Source organism: Drosophila mauritiana, chromosome 2R (genome assembly GCF_004382145.1).
Source record: "Drosophila mauritiana strain mau12 chromosome 2R, ASM438214v1, whole genome shotgun sequence".
NCBI lineage: Eukaryota > Metazoa > Arthropoda > Insecta > Diptera > Drosophilidae > Drosophila > Drosophila mauritiana.
Genome location: NC_046668.1, coordinates 18,591,944 through 18,617,968, shown reverse-complemented (window position 1 = coordinate 18,617,968; position 26,025 = coordinate 18,591,944). Strand labels below are relative to the sequence as shown.

Here is a 26,025-nt window from a genome sequence, read left to right as displayed (position 1 = left end):
AGAAATTTCCAACAGCCAACAACAAAGAAGACACATCAGCGCGAGTGGATTTCGGATTGGAATTGAATTGGATTGGTTTTCGGTTTCGTCTCTTTTTTTTGGGATTTTGGTTTGGGTTTTTGGGGTGGGATGGGGTCTGGTTGCTGTTTGGGGCCGCGATTACGCAGCTTCGAAAATACCCGTACTCGAGTATTGAGAGCAAAATGCGAGTTAGAAAGTGAGCAAAGACCCTTTTCAGCGGCTCCCACCAGCCGCAATCGTTCGAACTTATTTGAATACTTTAATTAAGTAAGCTGGCACTTATGCAACGCTCACCTAATTGAATCCACTGTTGTAATTGTTATCTTGTTATTGTTTCTGCGAAGAAAAGCAATTCGATCAAGCTGGCTTGCAGAATAATTAAGCAAGTGTAAAAAATACTCTTTCAATATAATATCATATAAGCTATGATTAGAATTTTCTAAAAACTCTTAAAGGGTTTAAAAATGTGCTAAAAGCAGATGCTTTGACGATTTCCCAATTCGTTCCTCTTGTTCAGGTGGTTTGATTTTGCAGCATCATGGCCACAATTATGCGATGTGCCAATGGTGGGCCAGCCTGCTCCGCCGGATGACTCCTGGTGCAGCAACAGGCGGCAATTGGACCGCCTAATCCGAGCCATTGTTGCCGCCGTGGGTGCCAATTAAACTGCTATTTAGTGCCCAGTATTAGGAGGCCGCTCGGTTCCGCTCTAAACTTATTTATGCTCATTGATTTCTTGTCAGCCTTTTATTGCCAAGCAAGGAGATCTGCTGCGGCAGGTGGGGGGATTGGCATGGGTATTGGATATGAGGCTGGAGAGCTCAGCCAAGTCGAATGGGTTGTGAAAGAACCGACTGACTAACCGGCAAATAAAAGATTTTTCGCAATAGCCCCAAAAACCATTACGAAAATTCTGCCAACTGCAAGTCGAAGACTCGAAAGATTTTTCATTTAGCAAAAATCATATGTCAAACACTCAACAAAAATAGACGCTGCCATGTGCCTGGTGGCATTCAGCACATTCACCTGCCTCAAAACTGAGCCAAGATTGCTTCCTAAGCTTCCTTCTGGCTGTCGGCCCAGCTCAGACTCAAAACTCTGGCTGAGACTCGGGGCTTCATAATTAATCTGCTTTGGCGTCTCATTTTTGTGATTTTTTCTCGATTTTTTTACTATTTTTGTTTTGCGTGTTGCAGCAATGTGAAGTGGAGAGTCCCCGACTTTTGATTACTAGTCGAAGATGAAGCCCGAAATTGCATTGGCGCTAGCTTTAATAGATAGATAGATAGATAGATAGGTAGATACATAGATAGATGGGTGCTTTCAAGTCAGTCTATGATTTTGGGTTTTTGTCTTTAATCTTCAGTATTTCTGGTGGCATGCCACTTGAGCAGAAGCGGCGACCCAGACAACAGCCGTCAGCAATTCGGTTTACATTTGGCATTCTTACAATATACTCGTACTCATTGTCTGTTTGTCTGGGTCGCTCGAAGGTGGAGGGGGAGGGGGGAGCGGCTCCTAGCTCAGAGGCCTTAGATCCATAGAACAATTTCAGTCGAGAACCCATTGTAATCTATCTCATTTGCGGGCACAAACTGACTGATTGACTGACTCAACGCCAAACACTGATCGCTATTTGTTCAACTGCCATTTTCACACAGAAGCCAACAAGTTTAGGGTTTCAACGTCAAGGCGACAAGGTCGAAAGAATGATTGAATGTCTCTTAGCGCTCTTCGAGTGCCTGCTAAAGACCAAAAAAAAGGGGAGCATTTTGCAGTCTGACCTTCACATTTTGTATCTCGAACTTGCCTTGGAAGTTCCCAACTGCCAATAGCCAGAGGTGCCACATAACACTTATCTAACCCATTAAATTTGTAGCTATTACATTTCAAACCGACAATATCTCGTTGAAATTTTATAAGAATTGCCATCATTGAAATTGGCGTTGACAGCATTGGCATTATTGAAAGCAGTTTAATTACCCAGAAGTCATTTTGAGTCTTAAACGAACTTAAAATATAAAATACAAGCGCTATAAAAATCATTTACTAATCACTTCGATACAAATATTTATAATGCCACAACTATAAATGTCCACTTTATATTATTGTTATATTTCCGAGATAATTTCGTGTTTTCACTCTTGGCTTGGTAGGTTTCCCAGTCGCCAGGCGTACTGAGATCCACTGAAAAAACATGCAATGTGCAATAAATAATGTGCCAGCCAATACGTGCATATCTAATTAGCCCAGCGAACTTCACATTCTAAAAATTCGAAATCTGTAGCAGCGACAGCGGCGGTCTCAGCAATAAAGAAGCGATTTGGAGGCCCATAAAAAAGCGACCCATGTTGCGATGGTGGGGCCCACAACAACCCACAAGGTGGAAGGGGGCTGGACTGGCAACTTGCAACTTGCAACTGCAGCAGCTTGCTGCGGTGCCGCATCACGTTGTTGCGACTGGCAGAGCCATCAAATTGTAACAATTTTTCACCTGTCGTCTGGGGCTGTGCATGATTATTATTACATCAGTAGAAAATCATAAATTCCGAAATTCGTGAGCCGAGCTGCAGCAGATGCCTTGCAAAACATCTAGTTCGTCCGTCCGTGGATCATCCTCGTCACCCACACTCAAAGGCACAGATATATCATATGTACATTTACGTAGGTATGGCACGGAATCAAGGAAGCGAATTTGCGGCTGCTGCAACAATGCGTTTGATTTATGCCACAAAATGTGGCATCATTTTGTCAGAGTTTATTGAATTCGATGGCGAATCAATTGCACAGATAAGCACTCAAGAGGAAACCTATGCTTGCCCATTGCAAGTGGAATTGAAAACCCAAGTGCCTCGTATCTAGTATCTTTTTGGCTGCCAGCGCTTCGTTTTCATTTAAGCCTGAATCCCTCAAGGTTGACGGCTCTTATCGCTGATTTTCTGCCACCTTTTGCAATTTGCCAACGCAATAATGTCCGAAAATTAGGACCACAACTAATCGCGGCCTAGAGAGTCCGTCGGATGCCTTTCGTCTTTTGGGGCCAAGCAATTAATTTTCGGCAAGACAATTGCTCCAATGATGAGGGTTGAACTCCAAAGGCGCTCAATTCGACTTCAAATTGATTCGAAATTGCTTTTTGCTCTACAAGAAGCAAGTGCAAAGCGAGTTGCAGTGTTTATGGGATCGGAAATATCATGATCATGAAATATCATATTTTTAAGCAAACTGAATGTAATATAAGTACCAATTGGGCTTTTGATTTTTCCAAAAAAAAGTATATTTGGTCATTGAAATGACATTCCTACCACCTGTGTAAACCGCTCTTCATATTACGAATAACAAACCTCGCGGCATTCGCTCGGTTTTTCTGAGGCAAAGCACTTATTACGGGGCAACTTATTATTATTAATTGTTAGGGGTTAGATTGTTCAGCATTCTGCGAGGCGACATGCAAAAGAAGAAAGGATGTGCCTTGACATTTGGCTGCGAGCAGATGAAGATCGACAACCGAGAAGCGTTCGGATAATGGTGATAATGATCGATCGACTCCCCCACTCAGAGACGGATCTCCGCTTTCGGCGAATTGCATTCGTGATAATGACAGCCTCGTCATTCATTCATTCACATGCCAATTGAGAGTCGTCTGTGGCTGTGGCCAGCAGTTCCAGTTCCAATCCAAATGACAGGAATTATGAGCCGAGTTGGAGGCTCCCACAATTTCCCAGCACCCAGTTGCTCGTATAATGGCCATAACGAGACGTGTTCTGCGCTGGTAAAAGTCTGAATTCAGGTGGGCCAGCTGCTACTTGGTGGGGAGCTGACCCGACCTGGACTACCGACCCACTGAGCCATCACCATCTTGCACAATCATCTGCTGAAATCGAAAGTGTTTTTCGAAACTACATAACATTACTATGGTATTCGGCCCTAAGACTTTGTCGGCTTCGCCTGCTTGTAGCTTTGAAAAATTCCACAACTTAAGATGCTCTTTATTAAAGTTTTCGGTGTCTTGTAGTTGGGCTTGTTATTGTTTTCGCTGTTGGTTTTTAATTGTTTAATAGCCAACAGCCACAGTGGGGCAAAAGCAATAATTAATTTTCTATACTGCATATACTAGCCAATCCTATTGCTTTCGATGGCTTACACCACTGTGCTACCCAAACATAGGGTTCAATTGAGATGAATTACACCCGAGATCAAATTTGCCGGCTCGTTTCAGCGTGTCAGAGTTTCAATGTCAATGCTGCGAGCTAAGGATGAGGCCGCCGAGGTTCAGTGTCATGGATAGATGTAGATACTCCGATGTAGATGGTGTAGAGATACACCTAGTTGGCCCAACCTTATCTTCGCGGATCTCACAGAGTTCGCTGGGAAGGCGGAAGTTGGATCAAAGTGCTTATCGATATGGCAACGTGCGAGAGTAGTAAGCATGTTTGCCCATTGTCTATTAAAAGGTGTGCTGATTCAGTTTCGGAATACGAATCCGTGAGCACATGCTCATCATCGAGGTGCTGATGTGCTGATGTGGATGTGGGTAGGCCCGCAGAAAGTGCCAATCAAATGGCCCGCGCCCCCACCCCCGACGAACAGCAAACAGAAACAGGTTGACCCCCACGCAAGAGGATGTAGTCGGAGCTCAAGTTCTTACAAGTGGCGTCGAGTTGATCCACACGTAGCTCCACACTTGGCCAGCGGATTAGCCGCGAACTCCGGCACATTATCGCTGTGCAATCTGCGGCATTCCATGGCCAGAGACAATGGACCATTCATCCGATGACCTGTGGGGCAAACCACAAACGTGGCACGCATTAATCGAGGGTTCTTCAATTGATTTCGGCCATCTAATATGGCTCAGACCAAATCCGGAATTGTGTAACAATGACTAAAGTGCACTGCACACCAGTCCCAAACAAAAGGCAAATTTTTCGGTAGCTGCAACACCATCATCATTGTTGCCTTGACTGGCAGTGGGAACCATCTTTATGACCGCTGGGGCCGTAAATAAATCACAGGACCCATGCTCCCATCGCCCACAAAATGCAATGTTTAGTCACAAGCTTTTATTTGCTTTGGTTACGTGTGCACATGAAAATATATAAAAAACCGACATAAGTCCATGATTTTCATTTGCAAAATGTATTGAGTATAATTATTAATGAATTCAGTGTTCCATTCTTAGGAAGACACTAATTTCATTGGCTCATAATGTTTAAAAGTTATCCAGGTAAATATGTTCTTTGTCTAAATTTAACGTATTTAACTTTTTGAGAACATCGATGTTTTTCTGAGTGTATTGGCCGACATCAATCATTATGCCCCTGCCTGCGCCCGAATTTTGCCGCATATGAATGCCCGTGCCACAGCTCGCAGGCCAGCTCCTTCTGCCCCACCGTTCTGTTTCAAGTTTAATTGCTTCGCATACGTTTTAATTATGCCGTGTAGTAGTGAGATCCACATGCCCAGAGCTGCGAGAGTTGGGCTCCACTGAATGGTGCTGCACTAGCAGCAACTAATTTGGCAATTTGGCCAACTGCACAAGGCGGCCTGTGTGTGAGTGCAATTACTTTATGGAGTATGGAGTGCACTGTGAATGCGTCTTTTATGACAGCCATTGAGTTGCAGAGCGATCGAGATCGCGGGTCCATCGCTCAAATGCCATAGGTGAGTGGAGCCACGGAGGATGAGCGCCAACGATTCCCAGGTGCGACCTTCGCGTGCCTTCGTCTCTTGACGGAATGTTATCAATATCTGCCGGCATGATTTTGGAAGTTGTTAATTAAGACGTTAAACGAAAATAGGTGTTTAAACGACAATATTATAGATTTATTTCATGGCCTTTTTAAGACATTTGCTCCCTCAATTTGTTAAATAAAAAAGGTTACTTTTAGCTCAACATTATAAGCTTTCTTTATAAATAGATTCTCGGAAGAATCAGTTGTTGAAACCCCTAATTTCCTTATAGTCATCCCTATCATAATTCATCCACACCCAGCTTACTCACATCCACTTCAGTTCACTTTAGAGCGGTTCCAAAATGTCAAAGTTTGGCAATTTTGTGTGTGAGTCAATCGACTTTTACTCCGGATTCTGGCAAAAGGCAGCGACCTTCGCGTCGGGCGAAAAATGCAGTCGGTGTGCGAAGAACTCGGTGCCACGGAGATCTCGAATCCAAAATCGCTCTCGAAATATCATCATCTAGAGTGGCACGGCGTATTCAAAGTGAGGCGCAATTTACATCAAAAGACGCCTTAATTGATTCTGTGCGTCTTGGGGGGCATTGCATCAGAAATTATCGTAGTTTAATTTAAATTACACGTTGGCGGCGCTCCACTCGTCAGCATTCTAGGTTACAAAGCAAACATGGATCGGATCTGCAGATACAGATACGGATACATATGTATTTCAAGGTCCGCCCCTCTCGAAGCTCTAGAGCAGCAGGCATCAGAAATTACAAATCGTCATTGTCTTCGACTTGGCGCATCATCACCTGGCTGGGTGCCATTAGCTTCCCTCTCCATCTCCATATCCACATACAACTCCAAGTCTAGATGGCCTCTCTGTCTGGCACGTTCAATGTAAATTAGCCGATGCAGGAAATTAAATGATTTTTTAATGTGCTGGAAAAATGATTACAAACGTAAAAAAACAAGCAGAAGACTGAAGCTGAAAACTGAAAACCGAAAACAGATTTCAAGTCGTTCATGGAGTGCTATTGAATATGAATTTCAGTTTTGGTTTCCGAGACTAGGAATGCGGCATACGAAGGTTTATTTAATTGTTTTGCTTACATTTCAAGATTCATATTAGCCATTATGAAGTCAAGTATTACCTGCTCTGCTATAATTTCTGTTTGTTTATTTGAATTTTTCGCATTCGCATATTTGCACACATAACTCCAAATGATCTTGGTAATTACAAAAGCTTGGCAGTATATTCTCTAATTTATTTTTATTGTGGTCTGTGGCAAGGTCGAGTATTACTTGCAGAAAATCAAAAAAAAAAAAAAAAAAAAATACGCAGCGAGGAAGCAATTCCATCCCACCCCATCCCTGCAATCCCTCAATACCTCATTAATTTCCAGCTCATTTGGGGCGTGGCTTCGCACGGCCTTTAATTTACAACTCATAAACTTGGCATTATCGAATGTGAAAGTCAGCTCGTGCCAAATCGCAAAATAAGCAGGGTCCGTTATAACAAAATGTTAAAAATTTAAATTTGCTACGCATTCGACCAATGAGCCAAAAGACAATTGACCAAAGAAATATTTGCAGATCGTGATGGATGCTACGCCCACTGTTTAAATCAACATGGAATATGGCAATAAAAATATTGAGTTACTTTTCCCTGTTGTCAAGTATTGTGTTCGAGTATTTTTTAAGAGTTCAAGTTTCCTTTGTGTTATGCAATCGACTTTTTAATGGGATAAATAAGTATCCAAGACTATTGAGCAAACACATTTCAATACAACTAGCAGGAAATGGATAAATGGGAAAAACAAAACATGTTATTTCTTTAATATATATGTTTATTTTAAAACTTTTTTTTTTCTAAAAATAATTTCTTTAAAAAGTAAATATATCAAATACTTTATAGCTCATTTAAATTGATGCATGTTTTACCCATAAATGAATGTTCCCATTGTGGAGATCTTTAGGTAATTTTGTTTAGCATAACAACTACAATTAGTTACTAATGCTCAGATTAATAACAATCAACATTTTCGACACCACAGCGTATCTTTCCCAACAGGAAGATAACGTATCTAAAAACGCTTTTTCCCTCGCTGTGCTCACATCTCAATTGCAGCTTATCCGACTTGAATCCATGTCAACGCCAATCCAAACGGACACATTTGTGAAGTCGGGGGCATAATCCAGCTCATTAGTTGTGCCGAAAAACAAAACCGAGCCAAACCCAGCGAAAACTCCCACGCACTAAGGGGAAACAATTTGCAGCAGCATTGCCTGCAGCAAGTTCGTTGCCTGAGTCTTTTGTTTCTGCTTCGCCTTTCGAGGCGGCCGCCGCTGAAGCTGCCGCGCGACTGAAGCCGAAGCCTCCGATGCGAGATGAAGATGCGTGGAGCAGCTGCCTCCGCTCACTTGGCTTTTGGACGCTACCGTCGACGTCGCTGCCCGCTGCCTGCTGCATGACTAATTCCATTACAAATAAGTGTTTCTGCTATTACACGAGCGGCAACAAATGTTTATGGCCTGCAGCCGCAGGAGCGCGGTACTCCCTCGTCTCATTTGTTTGGATGTTTGGCACTCATCTTCGCTCATTTGCCGAGCCCGACCGCAGATACGAAGTCAGCGTCGTCAAAATGTTTGGCGCTTTAATTTCCAAAGTAACTAGTTTACTATAACAAATCCACCTCAAGCGTTTCCCCTCTTTTCTCGGCAGCACCACCGAGAGCGATTTGCTCTTCCTCCGCTCCGTGTGCTTTGCATTATTTTGTAATGTTTTTCAAGTGCTCGTTCGTTCGGCACTGTGGCACTCATTTTTTTCTCGACTAACCGAAAATTGAAATAACGAACTAAGCTGAACAAAAAACACACACATTTTGGCGCGCAATTTTTTGAAGCCGACGTCGACGCCGCCGCGTTAGCTGCTGCTCATTTCAAATATAAATACTGGCCTACGAAATTGTTTCAGTATCACAATCAAGTCAACCATCTTCACAAGAAGAACACAGCCAACAGAGCAAAGTTAACAAAAACCGTTTCGTGTGTGCCAAAATCCCAAACAAGTGACAACACAATATGAAGGTATATAGCCGAATAGAACTTTCGAGTCAAGTGCCAAGTGGTGTGCTGTGTGAAAATGAAGTCCTCACAAAAGGATACGGGCAGCCAAAACGAAGGATGTCAAAGTCAAAATATATAGGTTTAAAATACAATGCCTCTTATGGCATTCGGGAAACGATAGGACTAAAGGATATAAAACTTGAATAGATATAAAGATCATCTTTTATTAGATACAGTTTCATCTTTTTATTAAATATTCGAAGGATATTGGAGTTTGCTCTAGCTAAAATACCAACCACTTTGGGTTACAAAATCTTAGAAGATCAATAAACATCACTATATTTGCAAAGGTGTTAAAACATGTTCGAATTTTGTATTCATATTTCTGTATCCAATCAATAGCCCTCATTTAAAATCGTTTTTGGCACTAGATCGATCAATCAATTAAACAGCTCATCAAACTAATGAAGCTTTCATTGTCTCACATGGCACTTAATCAGCTAATCGGAAGGAGAAGACATGAAATATTAATATTCGAGCCATATTAAAAGTCAAGTTCAGCTGGGTGATTAATCAAGCGGAGATCCGCATAATAAATTTCATAAGCTGCCATCATCATCACGGTTAAGATTACCATCAATTTGTTTAGGATAGCTACTGTTTTTTATGGTAGGTTGCGGAATTAGAACACCGATATCATCCGCCTGGGAAACAATTGCAACCAGCGATCCCAGTTCATTTCTAGGGTGTGGGTAACAAACAGAAGCAACAACAGCTGCCGCTGCTTGGGGTCATTTTGCAATGAATAAATTAGAGAAACTTTAAGTGGCGGAAGAAGAACTACTGGACATGCCCAAGTAAGGCAGTCTGGAGATGGCCAGGCGGCGATAAAAAAAATACAGACAAAAGCGCAGCCAAAAAGCATAGCATTTTAACGCCAATGAAGCATGAAAGTCATTGACGGCCCTGTGCCTAAACATTCGGCCAGAAGATCTTTTGCACAAGATTCGGAAATAAGTTGTGCAAGAGTGAGCCGAAGAGGTTCTCCCACAGGTTGTCCGCGCCACACGGCGAATACTTAAGATTCAGACGCATTGCGCAAGATCACGAGATCAGCCCTTCACTTGCAGCCCAGCTGAATCCAATCCAATCCGATGGGAGCTTCATCTGGGACCCAATTACCGCAGATTTGCATATGCCCCAGCTAAATGCTGTAAAGATGGGAGAGACAAAGCCGATTCTGGGCCTGCTCGCAGGCAATCAAATCCAAACAAAAGATTGTCAAGCGGGTTACAGCCTGAGCAGTTATTGTTATGAGAGTTTAATGAGCTGGAAGCCAGCCGGGGGAACAGTGCCCATTTATTCGTGAAGTACGCGACAGTTGCTTATGATCAGATGTGGGATGGGCTATCGATTTCTCCCACTGGCGACACTGTCGCATCTTTTTGGTTCTCAGCGGCAGTTCGGTAGGCCGTGTGGTGGATCTTAAAGCCAAAAAGCCTGGGAAAACATAGTTACATTAGTTATACAATTTTAGTAAGTAATAGAAGACACAGAAGACAGAATATCTAACCTGGGCACAAACTTCTGCTTTCCCCGCTTGGGCCTAGCATCCGGTTTCTCCATGAACAGCATATGAGGGAATCCAGTGCCAAAGAAGGCTCCATCCAGATTCGAGTGTCTCGATGCCTTGGGAATGTACACATCATTGCACTTCGGGCAATAGATGGCGACCATATCCTCGCCGGGATTATCGCTCAAGCCAATGGGCAGCACCGGCTGCTGATGGCAAAATACTCGTGGACACGTCCCGAATTCGCCCTTATTGTACTTCTCCAACATCAGTTCGATGCCCCGGTTGGTTAGGATAAAGCGAGCGTGGATCAAGCCATACAGTTTCTCTGCACTAGCCTCCAGTTCTGGTTCAGCGGGGTCTTCCGAGCCTGAACCCGGATTGAGATCCAGGATCACCTCCAAGGCACATTTGTAGTTCTTCACGTTCGAGTCAAGAAAGTTTAGGTTGAACTTGTCCTGGATGTATTCCTCATCCACTTCGCAAAAGAACTCGTTGCCACGCTGCTTGCAAAACCAATGAATCCAGGAAGACTCGTCCGAATCAGTCATAGTTGCTTCACTTTCGTTTTAATTTATTCAGTGAAAACCTCGCGAGCTTAACAATGGGACTTATTTAATTTCGAATGGCAGCTGTCAGGGACGGAGTGTTCGATAAAAGGTTGCCAACTCAAAACGAAAACTGTAATCTAAATGCAGCCCTGAATTTTCATTCCCAGGCTTTTACATCCATTGCCCTGCTCGTGTGCCTGGCTGCCTGGACCCATGCGGAACCACCAGTTCCCCAGAACCAATACCTGCCACCGAACCAGTCGCCCCAGGCGCCGTCCAACAACTACCTGCCGCCCACGCAGGGCTACCAGTCGCCGTCGAACAACTACTTGCCACCCCAGCGGACTGGCGGCAATGGAGGAGCGCCCAGCAACAGCTATGGCGCCCCCATCGCTCCTCCTCAGGGTCAATACGGTGCTCCAGCGCTAACTGGTGCCATCTTCAAGGGCGGAAACGGAAACGGCGGCTATGGCGGCGGCAATGGCAACGGCAACGGCTACGGACAACGGGATGAGGAGCAGTACGGACCGGCCAAGTACGAGTTCAAGTACGACGTACAGGACTACGAGTCGGGCAATGACTTCGGACACATGGAGTCCCGCGATGGCGATCTTGCCGTGGGCCGCTACTACGTCCTGCTGCCCGATGGTCGCAAACAGATTGTTGAGTACGAGGCCGACCAGAATGGATACCGCCCAACCATTCGGTACGAGCAGGTCGGCAATGGCAACGGAAACGGCAATGGCAATGGTCGCAACGGTGGCGGTTATGATAGCAACGCGCAGCAGGGCAAGTTCAACGGCTACTAAGATGGGGTAGTGAGGATACCCGATTTAGGTCGACCCCGCAACTATACTCGTCTACTTCATGGGATCGCTGGCCGAGTATTAAACGCACATCCAGCCAGTGGGCCAGCGATCGCAGTCAGTCTATCCATATATCCCTATCCCCATCTCTGTGTATCCCCTTAGTGGGACGCCCGCCATTTTGCCATAGACAGGCGCGTTCCTTTCCGTTTCCGTTTCACTGCTGTTCGTTATCCTGTTTTCCGTCTCTACGCCTGGAACTCCTTGCCGTTTTGTTTTGTTTAAGCGCCTTCATTTTGTGTTAGTCTACGCACACACACCAACACACCACTCACCCACAACATGACCATTACGCATTCATACATACATGCATAAGGATTGTATTTAGTTTTTAAACGAAAATGGAAATTCGAAAGTGAAACGAACTTATGAGATTTTTGTGTATATTTAATAATTATTAAATGAATAAAGAAGCATTTTTGTATAAAACAAAGTCAAAAAGAAAAACCAAACCGTCTTTATAATTTACAACTCAAATTATTCTGAGAATAGAATACATTTTTAAATACCAATATCCAAAATGCCTACTTCAGGACCCTCTCCAGTTGTCCCTGGCTGTTGTATCGATACACTGGATCCTTGAGTTGCCCCACAGTGGAGTAAGTCAACTGAGCCGTAAAATCCTCTGCATTCTCGTTTTGCTGGGAGCTGAAAGTAACTCTCTGCAGCCTATTGTCCTGCGAAATGACGAAGTAACGTCCCTCTCTGATTTTGGGCTGCTGATTGTCTACGACATCTTTTGCAGTAACTGGCTCCTCATCGTCGGGATAAATGATTTTAAATTTCGGATCTGGAGGACCGTACTGATTAGACGGTCGGGAGGGTGGAAAAATATCTTCCTCGGGTATATCCAGTTGTTTTGGAGGCAAATAATTTGGCTTGGGCTTTTCCACTGGATCGAACTGGTCGACTCGTGCCTTTGTGATTTCTACTTCTTGACCTGGTCGGATAGGAGGCACATACTCGTTGGGTAAGTTGAATGGAATCTGCGGATGCCACCCAGCTGGTGCATAAGGTGCTATACGTCCATCAGTAAAATCCACTTCAGTTCGTACAATGGCCACAAATGGCAGCAGTAGAAGCAACTTTAGGAATGCCAAAAAGATTTACGTATAAATGTTTATTTAATAACTCCACATCATACCTTTGTCACCATTTTGATGAACGTTTCGATTGAAACTGCGGTGCAATATTTGGGATTTGCTCATTTTTATATTGAACAATTGGAACCATTGAAATATTTATCATGCCGGACACGCACCTTGTTCGTCTGACACCAATTGGACTGCATCTGTTCCATCTTCGGACTACATAGTCACGTATCCAGCCGACAAAAATAAAAAAGAATCAAATGCACACAACCTTGACAACGGATGAGCGAATAATTGGCAAAGGCTCAACTTGGGTTTCGATCACAGACGTTGGTTAATAGTCGCTAGCTTGTAGATGCACATAAAAAGTGAAAGGGAAAGTGTAATAAGTAGCATTGATTTGCAAAAGAATCTAGAGAAAACCCAACTAAGAAAATATTTCAATGCAATTATTATTTATTAAAGCGCGTATGCATTTCAAGAATATTGAGTAAATGCAACTTATAAAATGCTCAGTTAATTTGAAATTTTCGAAAATACGTTATTTCTAGGGTAACCACATTCTAACTTTAAAGTTATATGCAGCCACACTGCTGAGTCGCATTTTTGTATCTTCCGCATGCTGCCCTATAATTTACGACATACGGTCACACTGCGCATGTGGAATTTTAAGAAAATCTGCAAAACATTGACAAAATTATTCAATTTAATAGCTTAATCGGAGGAATACGAGTGTATTTATGCTAATTAGTTGTTGTCCCCGAGCCAGAGGGCAATGTTCACTTGCTTACTATGCCTAACACCGAGGAATCAGCGAGATTTATGTGACGAAATTCCGTAAACAAATCAGCGTGCAGCTCGAGAAGAACCTGGTAATATAGAATTCCTGAAGAGGAAACCACTGATGCTAACATATCATTGTCTTGCAGATATGCGGTAAATTCAAAAGTATGCTCCAGTGGCCACGCAGCCCGCCGGAACCACCAAAACCATGTGGCCCAACAGCCACCTAAACGCTGTGCTGCTCATTCTGGCAGTGCTGGCGTGCCCAACTAGCAGCCAACATGTTCCTCTGGCCATGGCCAACTCAACTAGCAACCAAGTGCCTACGGATCCTGGCTTCATGCCGCTGCAGCAATCGCCGGGAAGCGTCTTTTTCGTGCACCACAACCAGCAGAATGCCATGCAGCTGCGACACAGCATGGAGGGCAAGCTGCGGAACATTCGCAATACGGAGCTGAGGGTGGCCAAGATACAGGTGGGCTATCTATACTGAACAAACTTTTAAACTCGGTTTTAATACCCTTAATGGTTTCAGGAAATCTTTGACTCCATGCACTTCAGCAGCGCCAAAGGAGCGTCAAACACTCGTCAAGCTCCGAACAACGATAGCAGTCTGGTCAATCCCCAGTTGCAGCGGGATTTGCAGTTGTTCAGCGAGCGTCTGAGCAAAAAAATCCAGAAAGCCACTTACGTGGTGTTGGAACTGCGCGAACTGCTTCGCTACAACCTCACCAAGGTCTGGCAGTACAGCTACGACGACGAGGATGAGGAGTCGGAGAGCGAAATGGATCTAGAGATGGAGCTGGAAGATCTGCATGCCAGGAACACGGCCTCACCAACCGATGAGCATGTCCAACTCTACTTAAACACCCAAATAGAGAGCTGCCAGCCTGACTACGAAACGGACTTGGAGTACGGCTCCTCGTCGACCCAATCGATTCACTACAACAGGCAGCAGATCCAAATCCTAAACTATCTCAAGTCGGATGATGCACGCGCTACCTTCCTGAACGAGAATAATGCCCGTTCCTTGGCTGTCAATGGCTACATATCGAATCAACTAGTACTACTCAAGCGCAGGCTCAGTCGAAGCGATGCGGAAAACTCGAATAGCAAGCCAATTAGCGGCAATCACTTTAAACACATATATTTCCTGTCCAATTCGGATGGAGCTTCTGCTAGCCTTCACTTTCGTCAGCTCTACGTGTCAGCTATTAAGCAGAAATTTGTGCTCTTCCTCATCGACGTGGGATCAGCTCTAAGCGCGGAGTTATTCGACCTCTCAAAAAGCTTTGGTAAATTATTGATTCTTATTGAAAGGCAAACAAAATAATTTGGGTTTATTTTCAGTACACGAAATGCTTCAGCTGCTGGAAGACACGGATAAAGTTTCACTGGTGACAGTTGCGAGTGAAGCGAACTTCATGTCCCTAGAAGCCTTTCCCGCCGAGGCTGGCCACGGCATCTACAGTGCGACTCGTGCGCACAAGGAGGAAATTATTAGCTTCATTAACAACTTGAGCCGGGCACAAGCTTTTACAAACCACTCCTTGGGATTTGAGTACTCCTTTGAGCTACTCCATCGACTGCAACAGTCGGGTATGATAAATACGGCAGAGCAACCAGTGGAATTCGTTTACATTACTCGCGGTCTGCTGACCAACTTGTCTGATGCAATGGCAGTACTGCGAGTAGTGGCCGATGGTCAAAGACGACTCAGGGCTCCAGTGATCATTAACACATGCGCGGTCGTGCTCGACGAGAAGCGGATAATGTACGAAAAGCAATTCCTTAACGATGTGGCCAGTCAGAACTACACCAAGTACGAGATTGATGTTGCAAGTTGGTGGCCCAGTGGACAGGAAGCGACTGAGTTGGTTGGACGGTTCTATGTGCTAAGCAAAATGCACGCGGAGACATCGTTACCCCAAACGAGTTCACGGATATTTGGACCGCTCTTTCAAGAGCGATATTTGAGTGATACGCTGGAAGTTCACCCGCCAGTTGTGGACGCAGACAGCGGAGGTGAGTTAAATAACGATTAATCTTGATTTCCCAATCATTATTTTGCCTTCTTGCAGATGTTCTTGTCTCCATCACGCATGCCGTTCCTCCCTACGGTCTTGTAGGAGTAAACTTGTACCTGTCGGATCTGCTTGAGGATCTACTTAACTACCCCAGTACTACAACCAGTGCCAAGCAGGGCTTAGGTTATGCCTTTCTGCTCGATCGCTCGACGGGAAACACGCTAGCTCATCCGGCTTTTCCGCGACCGCTCATTCAGCGCGAGACCTCGTATCCCGTAAACATCGCTTACCTGGAAAATGCCACGGATTTTTCCAGCCATATACGGGATCGCCTTCTGCGCGAGGAGAGCGGTAATGTCACCACGGATGTCTATGTGGGCAGACAGCGGCTCCAGCGTACCTACTACTGGCAATCCGTGTTGGGATTTTATGTACTATGCCTGGTAAGCAATGGAGGCGACCCACTGCGCAATGTTTCCTCCACGCAACGATATAACCTGAAGGACACCGTGTCCAACTACGAGCCCGGCTACTATGGTGAGAGCATGGACCTGCTCTACCATCGCCTGGATTTAAACCAAGGCGGCAGTGCGCCGCCCAAAACCTGTCGCTACTTCAGACAAGTAGCTACAATGGGTGAGTTTTAGAGATGCGCCAATAGGTCTAAATGTTACAACATCATTTTATTTAAAATTCTTCCAGATGCTCCAACCCTGTTCCTGAGTGCTGCAGCATTCGAGTCTCCGTTCGGATTCCTTCACAACAATAGGCCTCGCACCCAGCTGAGGCATGTGGAGTCTATAATGGCCTATCTTCGCGACTCAAGTGGCCTGCTGGCCAATATGGGGCTGCGTCCCAGTATTCGTCACGAAGTGGGTGTCCTGTACCAGGCAATGCAGCAGTTGAGACGACGGCACCAGGACGCAAGGGGATCACTGCGCAGCCATGTCATTCGACGGTACATCGCCAGTGTGAGCGGAGTGCTGCAATTATACCCAGGCTGCTTGCTCAGCAGCAGCTATGATCCAACGCGGAGACCATGGTTCCGACAGGCAATAGCGCAGCCTGGAAAGATTGTTAGCACAACTCCGTATCTGGATGCCGGAGGAGCTGGATACATAATCACCATTGCGCACACTATCTTCGAAGGCAAGGCACATGCGCTGCACTCTGCCCAGCAGGACAGACCAGTAGCAGTGGTAGCCCTGGACGTTCCTTATGCCTTCTACTATCGCCTGATCCTGGAGGGCACACCGATCTGCCAGCTGCCGCACATAAAGTGTCTGCTGTTCGAGCACGAGGGATATTTGTTGGCCCACCCCAGCATGTTGCAGCCCGCCACACTCACGAAAAACCAGCGACGTCCACATGAGCACCTCACACACAAGGAATCGTATTTGGCCAACGATATGCTGAACCACGGCCAGTTGGTACGGAAACTCGGCTGTGCCAGCTACCAAAACCGCACGTTGCAGCGCTACTACGCCTTCAACACATCTCTGTCCAGCATCCTGGGCAACGTAGTGCACGGCGAGAGGACCAAGTACGCGATTGCCCTGATCCGCGGCAGCAATCTATTCGCAGCCGTACTAAACTCCAGCTGCGATGGCGGCGCCTTTTGCCCGTGCAGCACAATCGACAGAGAGTGTCTCAACTGCAAGCGGATGGACCAAACGGACTGTGAGTGTCCCTGCGAGTGTCCAATGGTGGGAGACAGCAGTTCGCCATCGTCCCTCATGTACTTTGCCAACTACACGCGACAATTTCCGTACTGTCCACCGCCAAGTGAACATTTCATTGCACTTCCGCCGACCACGCAGCTACTGAGTGCTCTACCCAATTGTCCCGGCTCTGCTGGCATATGCGAAACGTACTCCACCCAACGGGAATGCCTCGGAGTGATGGGCTGCGAATGGTGCCAGTTGGATGTGGACGGCAATAGTTTTTCGACCGCCTTCTGCTCGTCCCAGGCGAGCTGCTTCAACGGAGTGCTTGCCTCGCTGACACCCTACGGTGAGCTGGACGAGATGGAACTGCTGGCCGCACACAATCCGCAGAGAGAGCAGCACGCTTACTCTGCATTTGGTCCGCTGGGAGGAGCCATTGTGGTGCTTGTCATGGTGATTGGCTTTGCCATCTACTGCTACAGGCACAATCTGGATGCGCAGACGCAGGAGCACTTCTATGTGGATTCCGTGCAGGAAGAGAATTACGGCTTGCCGCTGTCCAGGTTCAACTTTGACGATTGCAAAGCGCATGACGAGCCGCCTCTTGGTGGCGGCTATGACCACGCATCTGCACAGCGGCAGCTGATGCACGCGGCGGATATTTCGCCCTACCACGTTTCCAGCGGCAGTAGCTATCGCCGGCCGCCCAACGGTGAGTCGGATCACGGATACAGCACAATGACGCCGCACGAGGACAGTTCCGACCAGCAGTGCTTCACGCTGGCGGAACCTTTGCTGCTGCACGACAAGCGGCACAGCAAATCGGACACCATGTCCATATCCACATCCATATCGAGTCCCACGAATCGCCAGCAGTCCTCCTCGCAGCCCAACACGCATCCCTACTTGAGCAATCAGCCGACCTCAAAGACGGAGCGCTACAAGCAGGTGCAGGCCACGCCCTCGCCATGTCGCGGTCCGCCAGCAGGTGGTGTCTACGGGCAGACGACGTTGCCCCTCGAGGGGGATGAGACCCGGCCGCACTACATCCTGGCACCAGTGACGGTGCACCGGCACATGGAAACTGCCGAATCGTAGTCCACAATAGCGTTGTTAAGTTTTAGAGCGTAAGATGTCCGCTTGTTTGCCAATTTAGTTATGTAAGTTTCCGAAATGGGCAGTTCAACTGCCGCCAGTCCAGAATGCTGGGCCCGCATTCCAAACCCGCAATTTGTGAGCTCGCGGTGGCCTCCATTGTTGGCCCATCTGTATCTATTAGAGCCCCCGAAGACGAGACGAACACCAACTATTAAGTGATGACATTGTTTCTGCCATTTTTGATCGATGTATTGTATTTGTATTGTATTGTATTTTACTGTAATTTATTGCGAAAAGTATTACTATATTATGTGCAGCTATATACTTCCGATATTTTTAGCATTTATTTGATAAGCACCAACAACAGAAATGTACTTACTTGCCTGATTGTAAGATACCATGTCGTATACCGTTTTTTGTAATAGCCCCTAAGACCACAGAGTTACTAACTACTGATTTTAGTAATACACATCTATAATAGCATTGTACGTTTCAAATAAAATGTTTAAATTTTGCAAAAAACCCATAAGATCTTAACCTTGATCCAGAGCGATCGGATGAATCGATTGGTCTGCCAATTGCTCGTCCTCCGATCAGCTGGCCGTACGTTAATGAAATTATTTTTACACCTATACGTTTTATAAGCAAACCAGACGCTGCTCAATGGGCTTTTTTTGCTGTGGTGGCCAAGAATTGCCAATTTATAAATAACAATCTCTGTTCGGGGGTTGTCAGGTGGCTTATAGGGCACAACTATTCAGAGCTAAGCTATGAATCTTTCCTGTAAGTTTTTACCCGATACCCAACCGTTTCATAACCCTTATTAACCGATGTCATAACGCTGAGTGAGCAAACATATTCAATATCTTGCAAAAGAAAGTCTCTTTATACCGTTTGGCTATGAATTTGTGGTGTAAGTTCTTACCCGATACGCAACCGTTTCGAAACCGTTATCAACCGGTTGGCTTTGCACTTGGCTGACAACCCTGAACAGAAGCTGCTAGCTCTCACTATTCCATTGCAGCCACTGCATTTGGTTTTCTGGTCTGGCGCACGACGAACGTTGTTTTGGGTCCCCACATTTCAGCCCAACAACGACTCTATACTTCAACTATATCTCAACCCTATCTGCACTTCACCTCCTTCGATACCCCGCACTTTGAAGTGAGTGTTTAAGTTTGCTCGGTGTTTTGAAAACCGTTCTGTTTTCGAACATTTTCGAAATATATGCAAAGTGATACAATACGTACTCAGGGGAGAACATTACGCAATGCATAAAAAGTGTTTGGCGAATGAGAAAAAACAATAGTTATGTAAAAAAGAATGCAACTATACATTCTCTATTTGAAAATAACATAATGAAAAAGAAAGTTTATGAAAATTATGGTGTTTTGCCGAAGTGGTTTGGATTGAATATATTATTGCCAATACTCATAATTTACTATTGCTAATTAATACTTAAATGATTATGATACTAGAAAAACAGTTTTTAAATAATTGTATAATCTTTCAGGATTAAAGAACAACTTCTATGAACTAAAAAATTTTTGGCAAAAGAAAGTACAAAATATTAATTTATAGATTTAAAAACAATTAAAATAGATCAAGTATTTTGTGTAGGCGGTACTACTTGGAATTTAATTTGTTACATCATGACCTTAACCTTAAACCTTTCGAAACCCTTGATCTCCATTTTCAAAGGCACTTTTCTAAGGCATCATGTTTAAGTCCCTGTTCGATGCCGCGCAGAACTCAACGTTCAAGTCGCCATTCACCAGCGTCAACTGCCAGTCAGCCACGCCCACTTCCGCCCCCACATCCTCCGCGGTGGTGACCCCCACCCTGAGGGATGTTGCTCCACGCCAGCTGACTCCAAACCACAACATCGCTGCCGCTGCCGTTGCCGAGGGTGGTAAGTGGGATGACACCTCCTGGAATCTCCAATGAGTTGGATATAATTATTGTTAATCCTCTGCAGACTCCTGCGAATTCGGCTCGAACCACTACTTCCTGCTGTGCGGCCTGGGCGGCATCATCTCGTGCGGCTCCACACACACCATGGTGGTGCCCCTGGATTTGGTCAAGTGCCGCCTGCAGGTGGACCCGGCCAAGTACAAGAGCGTGTTCACCGGCTTCCGCATCAGCTTGGCTGAGGAGGGCGTCCGCGGATTGGCCAAGGGATGGGCACCCACCTTCATCGGCTACTCGATGCAGGGTCTGTGCAAGTTCGGCCTGTACGAGGTCTTCAAGAAGGTGTACGGCGATGCTATCGGCGAGGAGAACGCATTCCTCTACAGAACCGGACTCTATTTGGCTGCATCGGCCTCCGCCGAGTTCTTCGCCGACATCGCCCTGGCGCCCATGGAGGCGGCCAAGGTCAAGATCCAGACCACGCCCGGATTCGCGAAGACATTGCGCGAAGCTCTGCCCAAGATGACGGCCCAGGAGGGCGTGACCGCCTTCTACAAGGGCCTGGTACCATTGTGGATGCGCCAGATCCCGTACACCATGATGAAGTTCGCCTGCTTCGAGCGGACGCTGGAGCTGCTGTACAAGTATGTGGTGCCCAAGCCACGTGCCGATTGCACCAAGGGTGAGCAGTTGGTGGTGACCTTCGCCGCCGGCTACATTGCCGGCGTGTTCTGCGCCATCGTCTCGCATCCGGCGGACACAGTGGTGTCCAAGCTGAACCAGGCCAAGGGTGCCTCCGCCCTGGACGTGGCCAAGCAGCTGGGTTGGTCTGGTAAGTGCTGACACTTGGAGGGATTTCCTGTGCCTCATCTAAACGGTCGCTTTTTTTTGATTTCAGGATTGTGGGGCGGTTTGGTGCCCAGGATCGTGATGATCGGCACATTGACCGCCGCCCAGTGGTTCATCTACGATGCCGTCAAGGTGTTCCTGCGCATGCCACGCCCACCACCACCAGAAATGCCCGAGTCCCTGAAGAAGAAGCTGGGCGTGACTGGCGAGCAGTAAACCAAATATAAGCTAACTGTTTTTAAATTTAGAGCGAGCAGAATGTTAATCGAATTAAACTTGATTTGTATAGATAAACCACACAGTAAATAAAAACCACACAAAAATTAAACGCTCTTTGTATCAAGTGGTAAAACAAAATTTCAATTCAAAATAACCGCCAAGCTCGAGTGCACATCTCGCCATTTTCCAACACCATTTTAGCACTTTTAGTTCTATACCAAACAGCTGAGCATAACAGCCCTGTCCAATGTCAACAAACAGCGGCAAGAAGAAGCAGCATTCAACACGCGGTTTTTTGAACTGCATGTTTATTAAACTTTTATTAATTTAAAACATACAATTATGGTTCAGAATAAGCAGAAAACAGCGAAGCCACCAAAGCTGCTAAAAGGCGCAGCCAAGGAGCATGCACTTTCGAAGGCGGAAAACTGGCAGAAGGTGAAAATCAAGGGCCACGTGATATCCGACGATTGTGGCGGCTACGAGGGATTAATTGGCCTGGAGGTCCTCAAGGACTACGATGCATCGCTGGTGAAGTCCTCGCAGAAGAGGACCACATCTCGGAATCCAGACAGAGAGTGCAAGCTGAAGAAGAAAAAGAGGAAGGTATCGAAGGGCGACGAGGAGGAATCCAGCGAGAGTTCCACCGAATCCGAAAGCGAGGATGAAGTGGCGGTCGCTGCCAGGACCAGTAAGAAAGCCCGCCTGGCCGAGCGACATGCGCAAAAAATGCAAAAACTACGGGAGAAGCGTGAAAAGCGAAAGGAGCTGCGGAAACAGAAGAAATCGAAGGGCAAGGAAAACGACAACAGCGAGGAATCCAGTGATGAACACCCGGCAGATCGTTTCGCATTGCTCAGACCACCACCATCAGACGACGAAGAAGTGGCCAAGGCGGAAGATTCGGCAGACCAGCAGGAGTCGAGCGACGAAGAAGCTCCCGAATTAGTGCCCATCCCTACGGACGAAGCCGAAGATGTGTCCGCCTGGAACGGCCTGGGTGTTCCCGCTTCCATTCTGCGTGCCCTCGGCGAGCAAGGCTTCAAGACGCCCACACAAATCCAGGCACTGACTCTGCCGGCTGCCATCCACGGCAAAAAGGACATCCTTGGAGCAGCTGAGACGGGCAGCGGAAAAACCCTGGCCTTTGGCATACCCATGCTTGCCGGAATCATGGAGCTGAAGCAAAGGAATATTCGCTCTGGCATACGCAAGGCGCCCAAGGTGAAGGGACAGCAGCCTGAGCCAGCGGCAGATGAGCACGAGCTGACGCCCCCGCCGGAGGAACTGGATCATGTTTCCGGTGCCAGTGATGAGGAGAGCGATGCGGAGGAGCATACCCAGCGTGTGCAGACCCCCCTGTACGGTCTGGTTCTCACACCCACCAGGGAGTTGGCCGTGCAGGTCAAGAATCACCTGGTGGCCGCTGCAAAGTATACAGGCTTTCGAGTGGCAGCCATCTTCGGAGGTCTAGCAGTTGCGAAACAAGAGCGAGTACTTCGCCAGTGCCCGGACATCGTGGTGGCCACGCCTGGTCGCCTCTGGGAACTCTACGCCCAGGGTAACCGACATTTGGGCAAGATCGAGGATGTCAGTTTCCTGGTCATCGACGAAACGGATCGCATGGTGGAGAAGGGACACTTCGAAGAGCTGCGCAGTCTACTCAAGGTTCTCAATTCGGACGAGCAGAAGAAGCATCAGCGCCAAAATTTTGTTTACTCGGCCACTCTGACGTTGGTCCATGATCTTCCCGATCACATGCAGAGTAAGTTACTCGGATCTTTCGAGATTCCATGAAGTAACCAGAACTCTTTCACTTTCAGAGCGAAATGTGGGTAAGCGACCCAAGTTCGTGAAACAGACGGTGGATCAGAAGATTGAAAGTCTTATTGAGGAGTTGGGCATCTCCCAGCCGAAGATTGTGGATATAACCAGCTCGCAGCGTAAGTATTCATAGTTAATCATGCACTAAACAGCAGATTTATAAGGATCAATTGCAGAGACCGCACAAACATTGACCGAGAGCCGTCTGCTGTGCCCCATTGATCACAAGGACTACCACCTTTACTACTTCATTCAGCGCCATCCCGGACGCACCATTGTTTTTTGCAATTCCATCGACTGCGTGAAACGACTGGCCACGCTCTTCGGGCTGCTGGACTGCAATCCTCTGCCCCTGCATGCCAACATGATCCAGAAGCAGCGTCTGAAGAACCTGGAGCGATTCCGTGACAGTCCGACAGGTTTGCTAATAGCCACTGACGTGGCTGCTCGTGGCCTGGACATACCGAATGTGGAGCATGTGATCCACTACCAAGTGCCGCGCACCAGTGAGAACTACGTACACCGATCGGGACGCACAGCACGAGCGAATAAGCATGGCATAACAGTCATGTTCATGGAGCCGGGAGAGGTCAAGAGCTATGTGAAGCTGTACAAAACATTGGAGAGAAGTGAGTGAAAGACTTTCTAACTGGAAGAGGTTCTTCATATCCGTATACTTTTCAGCTGAGGATCTGCCGCTTTTCCCCATTTCGGAGCGTTTTCTGGGAGCTGTCCGCGAGCGTGTGAATCTGGCGCGAGATCTGGACAAGGAGGAGCTGAAGCTGAAGCGCGTGCAGAGTGAGCGCGGCTGGATGAAGAAGCACGCTGAGGAAATGGACATGATTATTGATGGCTACAATGACGAATCGTAAGTTCTCTATACGATTCTTCCTTCAAATGGAGTCTATAACTAACTTACTTTTGCAGTGGCAGTGACCAGGATGAGGACCCCTTTGTGATTGAGCGACGTCGCAATCGGCTGCGCGTGGAGACGGTCAGAGCCCAGCTTAATGCCCTGCTGGCGCAGCCCATCTTCCCCAGAGGCTTCAGCTTCAAGTATCCCAACAGCGAGGCGACCCAATTAGCCACGAGTCATACTCAAAGCGCCGTGGAGACCATGAAGGCAGCTATAGAAGACCAGAAGCAGGCCAAAAAAGATCGCAACAAGCGAAAACGAAATGCCTAATCTAACATAAAGCTGTTATATTGAATAAGAGATACAGAGTTAATGCCTTGGATGTTTCCATCAATGCTTTGAAACAAAGTATCGCACACCTCCATCGGTCAATGAGCGAGCGTGCTTGGCCAGCAGTGTGGAAACGGACAAGTTTGGGGTGGTAAAGCACCTAGTTATAAAACCGAAAATCAAAAACAATCTAGATGTGTGTTCATCATTACTTACTCTATGTACGGTTCCATTTCCTCCATCGTCCATCTCTGTTTAGTCTTAAATAGCGCCCGCATGCGATCGCTTATATTGGTGGGCAGTAACTCCTCTGCCAGGGAGCGTATGCAAGGCTGCGCTCCCTCCTTGTCGCAAATGCCCAGGCCACGTAGGTACTTTAAGTCGCAGGACATGCCTTCGGGCAGAGCCTCCTGCCAGGTGCGCATGAACTCCTCGTTGCGGAATCGCAAACCCGGCTGAAGAATGTTCTGTGCCACAATGCGGGAGACCATCGACTCCTGGTACTCAAACTTGCCCGGGCAACGTTCGCTGGGAGTGGTGTAGATATCAAACAGCCCAGCCACAACATCCTCTGGAGCTATGCCCTTCAGTGCGTTGATGGTCTCCTCCCGTTCCACTTCGTCCAAGGCCCAGGAGTTTTCGCTTATCAAACCCAGCATCATGTTAATAATGCGATACTCGTATTCGTACTCCATCACGCGCATTCGCCCGTCCAGTTCTATGGCTCGATATTGGTTCAATCCCTCCATGAACTGACCCCGGCTGCACTGCACCGTGTCCAGGAGCTGCGAAAAGGTGAAGAGTAGCTTCTGCTCCACGCAGAACTCGTTTTCCGGCCCCGAATAACGAGTCAGCTGCAGTAGTTCGCCCAGCTTGCGAAAGCGTGGCCTGATCTCGCGGCACTCGAAGTACTCGTGGAACACCTTGAGCACCGGCCGCTGCTCCAGAGTTCGCGGCACCTCCAGTTCATCCTCCGTGCTGTCATTGAGGCTGCGCTCCAGGGAGGCGTTGGCGTTGCCAGTGCGCGGACTCTTCAGCGGCGAGGTGCTGGTGGCGGCGGCAAACTTGAGGTCCGGTACCAGCAACAGGCTGTTGGAGATTTCCGCACCCTTCACGTCGTACGTTCGCTCATCGGTGCACAGCACCAGTTTCTCGTTCTGGCCACCCTTGAAATACAGCGTCTGTCCGTCGCGGATTTGTCCCAGCATGTGCCCATCGAGCTCCAGCAGGCGCAGATTGTCCGAATCCACGTCCGCCGAGGGAAAGTACAGAGCCTGGGTGAGTTGGGTCAACTGGCGCTCGTCCAGTTTCGCATGCTTCACAATGGCCTTCACATCCTCCGGCGTGCGAACGTAGCTATGGCGGGTGGTTGGGTATCATTATAACTCCTAAGCAGGCATACCAAAGGCACTCACAGCTGGGCAGCAGACTCATCAACCTCCATGGACTCCATGTTCGCTGCATGTAAACAAAACAAAATAATTAACCAAAACAATGAGCGGGAAAAAGTAGTGGGACCAAAGCATAGCAATGTTGCTTTTGTTGAGGGTATTCAACGGCCTGTTGATATGTAAGCTTAATGTGCTTGGAAAACACTACAGCATTAAACCGCACA

General features: G+C 47.0%; 7 protein-coding genes across 7 annotated transcripts; 4 read left to right on the top strand and 3 right to left on the bottom strand.

The window, feature by feature from the left end:
- The first annotated feature begins 8,669 nt into the window (after positions 1-8,669).
- On the top strand, positions 8,670-12,154 carry LOC117137593 (pro-resilin). Its single transcript, XM_033299104.1, has 2 exons — positions 8,670-8,786; positions 11,057-12,154. Exons 1-2 carry the CDS (start codon positions 8,781-8,783, stop codon positions 11,696-11,698), a joined length of 648 nt encoding a protein of 215 aa, XP_033154995.1. The 5' UTR covers positions 8,670-8,780; the 3' UTR covers positions 11,699-12,154.
- Positions 10,071-10,993, bottom strand: LOC117137592 (casein kinase II subunit beta'). The gene is made up of 2 exons (XM_033299103.1): positions 10,339-10,993; positions 10,071-10,265 (listed from the first exon to the last, which is right to left on the bottom strand). The coding sequence occupies exons 1-2, from the start codon at positions 10,887-10,889 to the stop codon at positions 10,157-10,159; spliced, it is 660 nt and encodes a 219-aa protein (XP_033154994.1). The 5' UTR covers positions 10,890-10,993; the 3' UTR covers positions 10,071-10,156.
- Positions 12,155-12,243: 89 nt separating the features above from the next.
- LOC117137594 lies at positions 12,244-13,033 on the bottom strand. Its single transcript, XM_033299105.1, has 2 exons — positions 12,900-13,033; positions 12,244-12,840 (listed from the first exon to the last, which is right to left on the bottom strand). Exons 1-2 carry the CDS (start codon positions 12,909-12,911, stop codon positions 12,280-12,282), a joined length of 573 nt encoding a protein of 190 aa, XP_033154996.1. The 5' UTR covers positions 12,912-13,033; the 3' UTR covers positions 12,244-12,279.
- Positions 13,034-13,484: 451 nt separating this feature from the next.
- Positions 13,485-18,943, top strand: LOC117138387 (VWFA and cache domain-containing protein CG16868). Its single transcript, XM_033300459.1, has 6 exons — positions 13,485-13,718; positions 13,776-14,104; positions 14,165-14,924; positions 14,980-15,654; positions 15,711-16,292; positions 16,359-18,943. The coding sequence occupies exons 2-6, from the start codon at positions 13,838-13,840 to the stop codon at positions 18,419-18,421; spliced, it is 4,347 nt and encodes a 1,448-aa protein (XP_033156350.1). The 5' UTR covers positions 13,485-13,718; positions 13,776-13,837; the 3' UTR covers positions 18,422-18,943.
- A 503-nt stretch (positions 18,944-19,446) lies between these two features.
- Positions 19,447-21,504, top strand: LOC117138390 (phosphate carrier protein, mitochondrial). Its single transcript, XM_033300462.1, has 4 exons — positions 19,447-19,585; positions 20,123-20,333; positions 20,400-21,164; positions 21,231-21,504. Exons 2-4 carry the CDS (start codon positions 20,141-20,143, stop codon positions 21,395-21,397), a joined length of 1,125 nt encoding a protein of 374 aa, XP_033156353.1. The 5' UTR covers positions 19,447-19,585; positions 20,123-20,140; the 3' UTR covers positions 21,398-21,504.
- A 143-nt stretch (positions 21,505-21,647) lies between these two features.
- LOC117138388 (ATP-dependent RNA helicase DDX24) lies at positions 21,648-24,603 on the top strand. Its single transcript, XM_033300460.1, has 5 exons — positions 21,648-23,165; positions 23,224-23,343; positions 23,401-23,853; positions 23,909-24,092; positions 24,152-24,603. Exons 1-5 carry the CDS (start codon positions 21,743-21,745, stop codon positions 24,408-24,410), a joined length of 2,439 nt encoding a protein of 812 aa, XP_033156351.1. The 5' UTR covers positions 21,648-21,742; the 3' UTR covers positions 24,411-24,603.
- LOC117138389 (sister chromatid cohesion protein DCC1) lies at positions 24,408-25,933 on the bottom strand. The gene is made up of 3 exons (XM_033300461.1): positions 25,826-25,933; positions 24,627-25,766; positions 24,408-24,570 (listed from the first exon to the last, which is right to left on the bottom strand). The coding sequence occupies exons 1-3, from the start codon at positions 25,861-25,863 to the stop codon at positions 24,471-24,473; spliced, it is 1,278 nt and encodes a 425-aa protein (XP_033156352.1). The 5' UTR covers positions 25,864-25,933; the 3' UTR covers positions 24,408-24,470.
- Positions 25,934-26,025: the final 92 nt, after the last annotated feature.

Excerpts from the sequence above, each read along its gene's own strand:
- LOC117137592 (XM_033299103.1), bottom strand. The coding sequence starts at position 10,889 with ATGACTGATTCGGACGAGTCTTCCTGGATTCATTGGTTTTGCAAGCAG. Across the intron at positions 10,266-10,338 it reads AAGCAGAAGTTTGTGCCCAG|GCTTTTTGGCTTTAAGATCC; the intron begins GTTAGATATTCT and ends ATGTTTTCCCAG.
- LOC117138387 (XM_033300459.1), top strand. The coding sequence starts at position 13,838 with ATGTGGCCCAACAGCCACCTAAACGCTGTGCTGCTCATTCTGGCAGTG. Across the intron at positions 14,925-14,979 it reads CGACCTCTCAAAAAGCTTTG|TACACGAAATGCTTCAGCTG; the intron begins GTAAATTATTGA and ends GTTTATTTTCAG. Across the intron at positions 16,293-16,358 it reads CAGACAAGTAGCTACAATGG|ATGCTCCAACCCTGTTCCTG; the intron begins GTGAGTTTTAGA and ends AAATTCTTCCAG.
- LOC117138390 (XM_033300462.1), top strand. The coding sequence starts at position 20,141 with ATGTTTAAGTCCCTGTTCGATGCCGCGCAGAACTCAACGTTCAAGTCG. Across the intron at positions 20,334-20,399 it reads CGCTGCCGTTGCCGAGGGTG|ACTCCTGCGAATTCGGCTCG; the intron begins GTAAGTGGGATG and ends AATCCTCTGCAG. Across the intron at positions 21,165-21,230 it reads CAAGCAGCTGGGTTGGTCTG|GATTGTGGGGCGGTTTGGTG; the intron begins GTAAGTGCTGAC and ends TTTTGATTTCAG.
- LOC117138388 (XM_033300460.1), top strand. The coding sequence starts at position 21,743 with ATGGTTCAGAATAAGCAGAAAACAGCGAAGCCACCAAAGCTGCTAAAA. Across the intron at positions 23,854-23,908 it reads GTACAAAACATTGGAGAGAA|CTGAGGATCTGCCGCTTTTC; the intron begins GTGAGTGAAAGA and ends TATACTTTTCAG. Across the intron at positions 24,093-24,151 it reads GATGGCTACAATGACGAATC|TGGCAGTGACCAGGATGAGG; the intron begins GTAAGTTCTCTA and ends TTACTTTTGCAG.
- LOC117138389 (XM_033300461.1), bottom strand. The coding sequence starts at position 25,863 with ATGGAGTCCATGGAGGTTGATGAGTCTGCTGCCCAGCT. Across the intron at positions 25,767-25,825 it reads GATGAGTCTGCTGCCCAGCT|CTACGTTCGCACGCCGGAGG; the intron begins GTGAGTGCCTTT and ends CACCCGCCATAG. Across the intron at positions 24,571-24,626 it reads GAAATGGAACCGTACATAGA|GTGCTTTACCACCCCAAACT; the intron begins GTAAGTAATGAT and ends TTTTATAACTAG.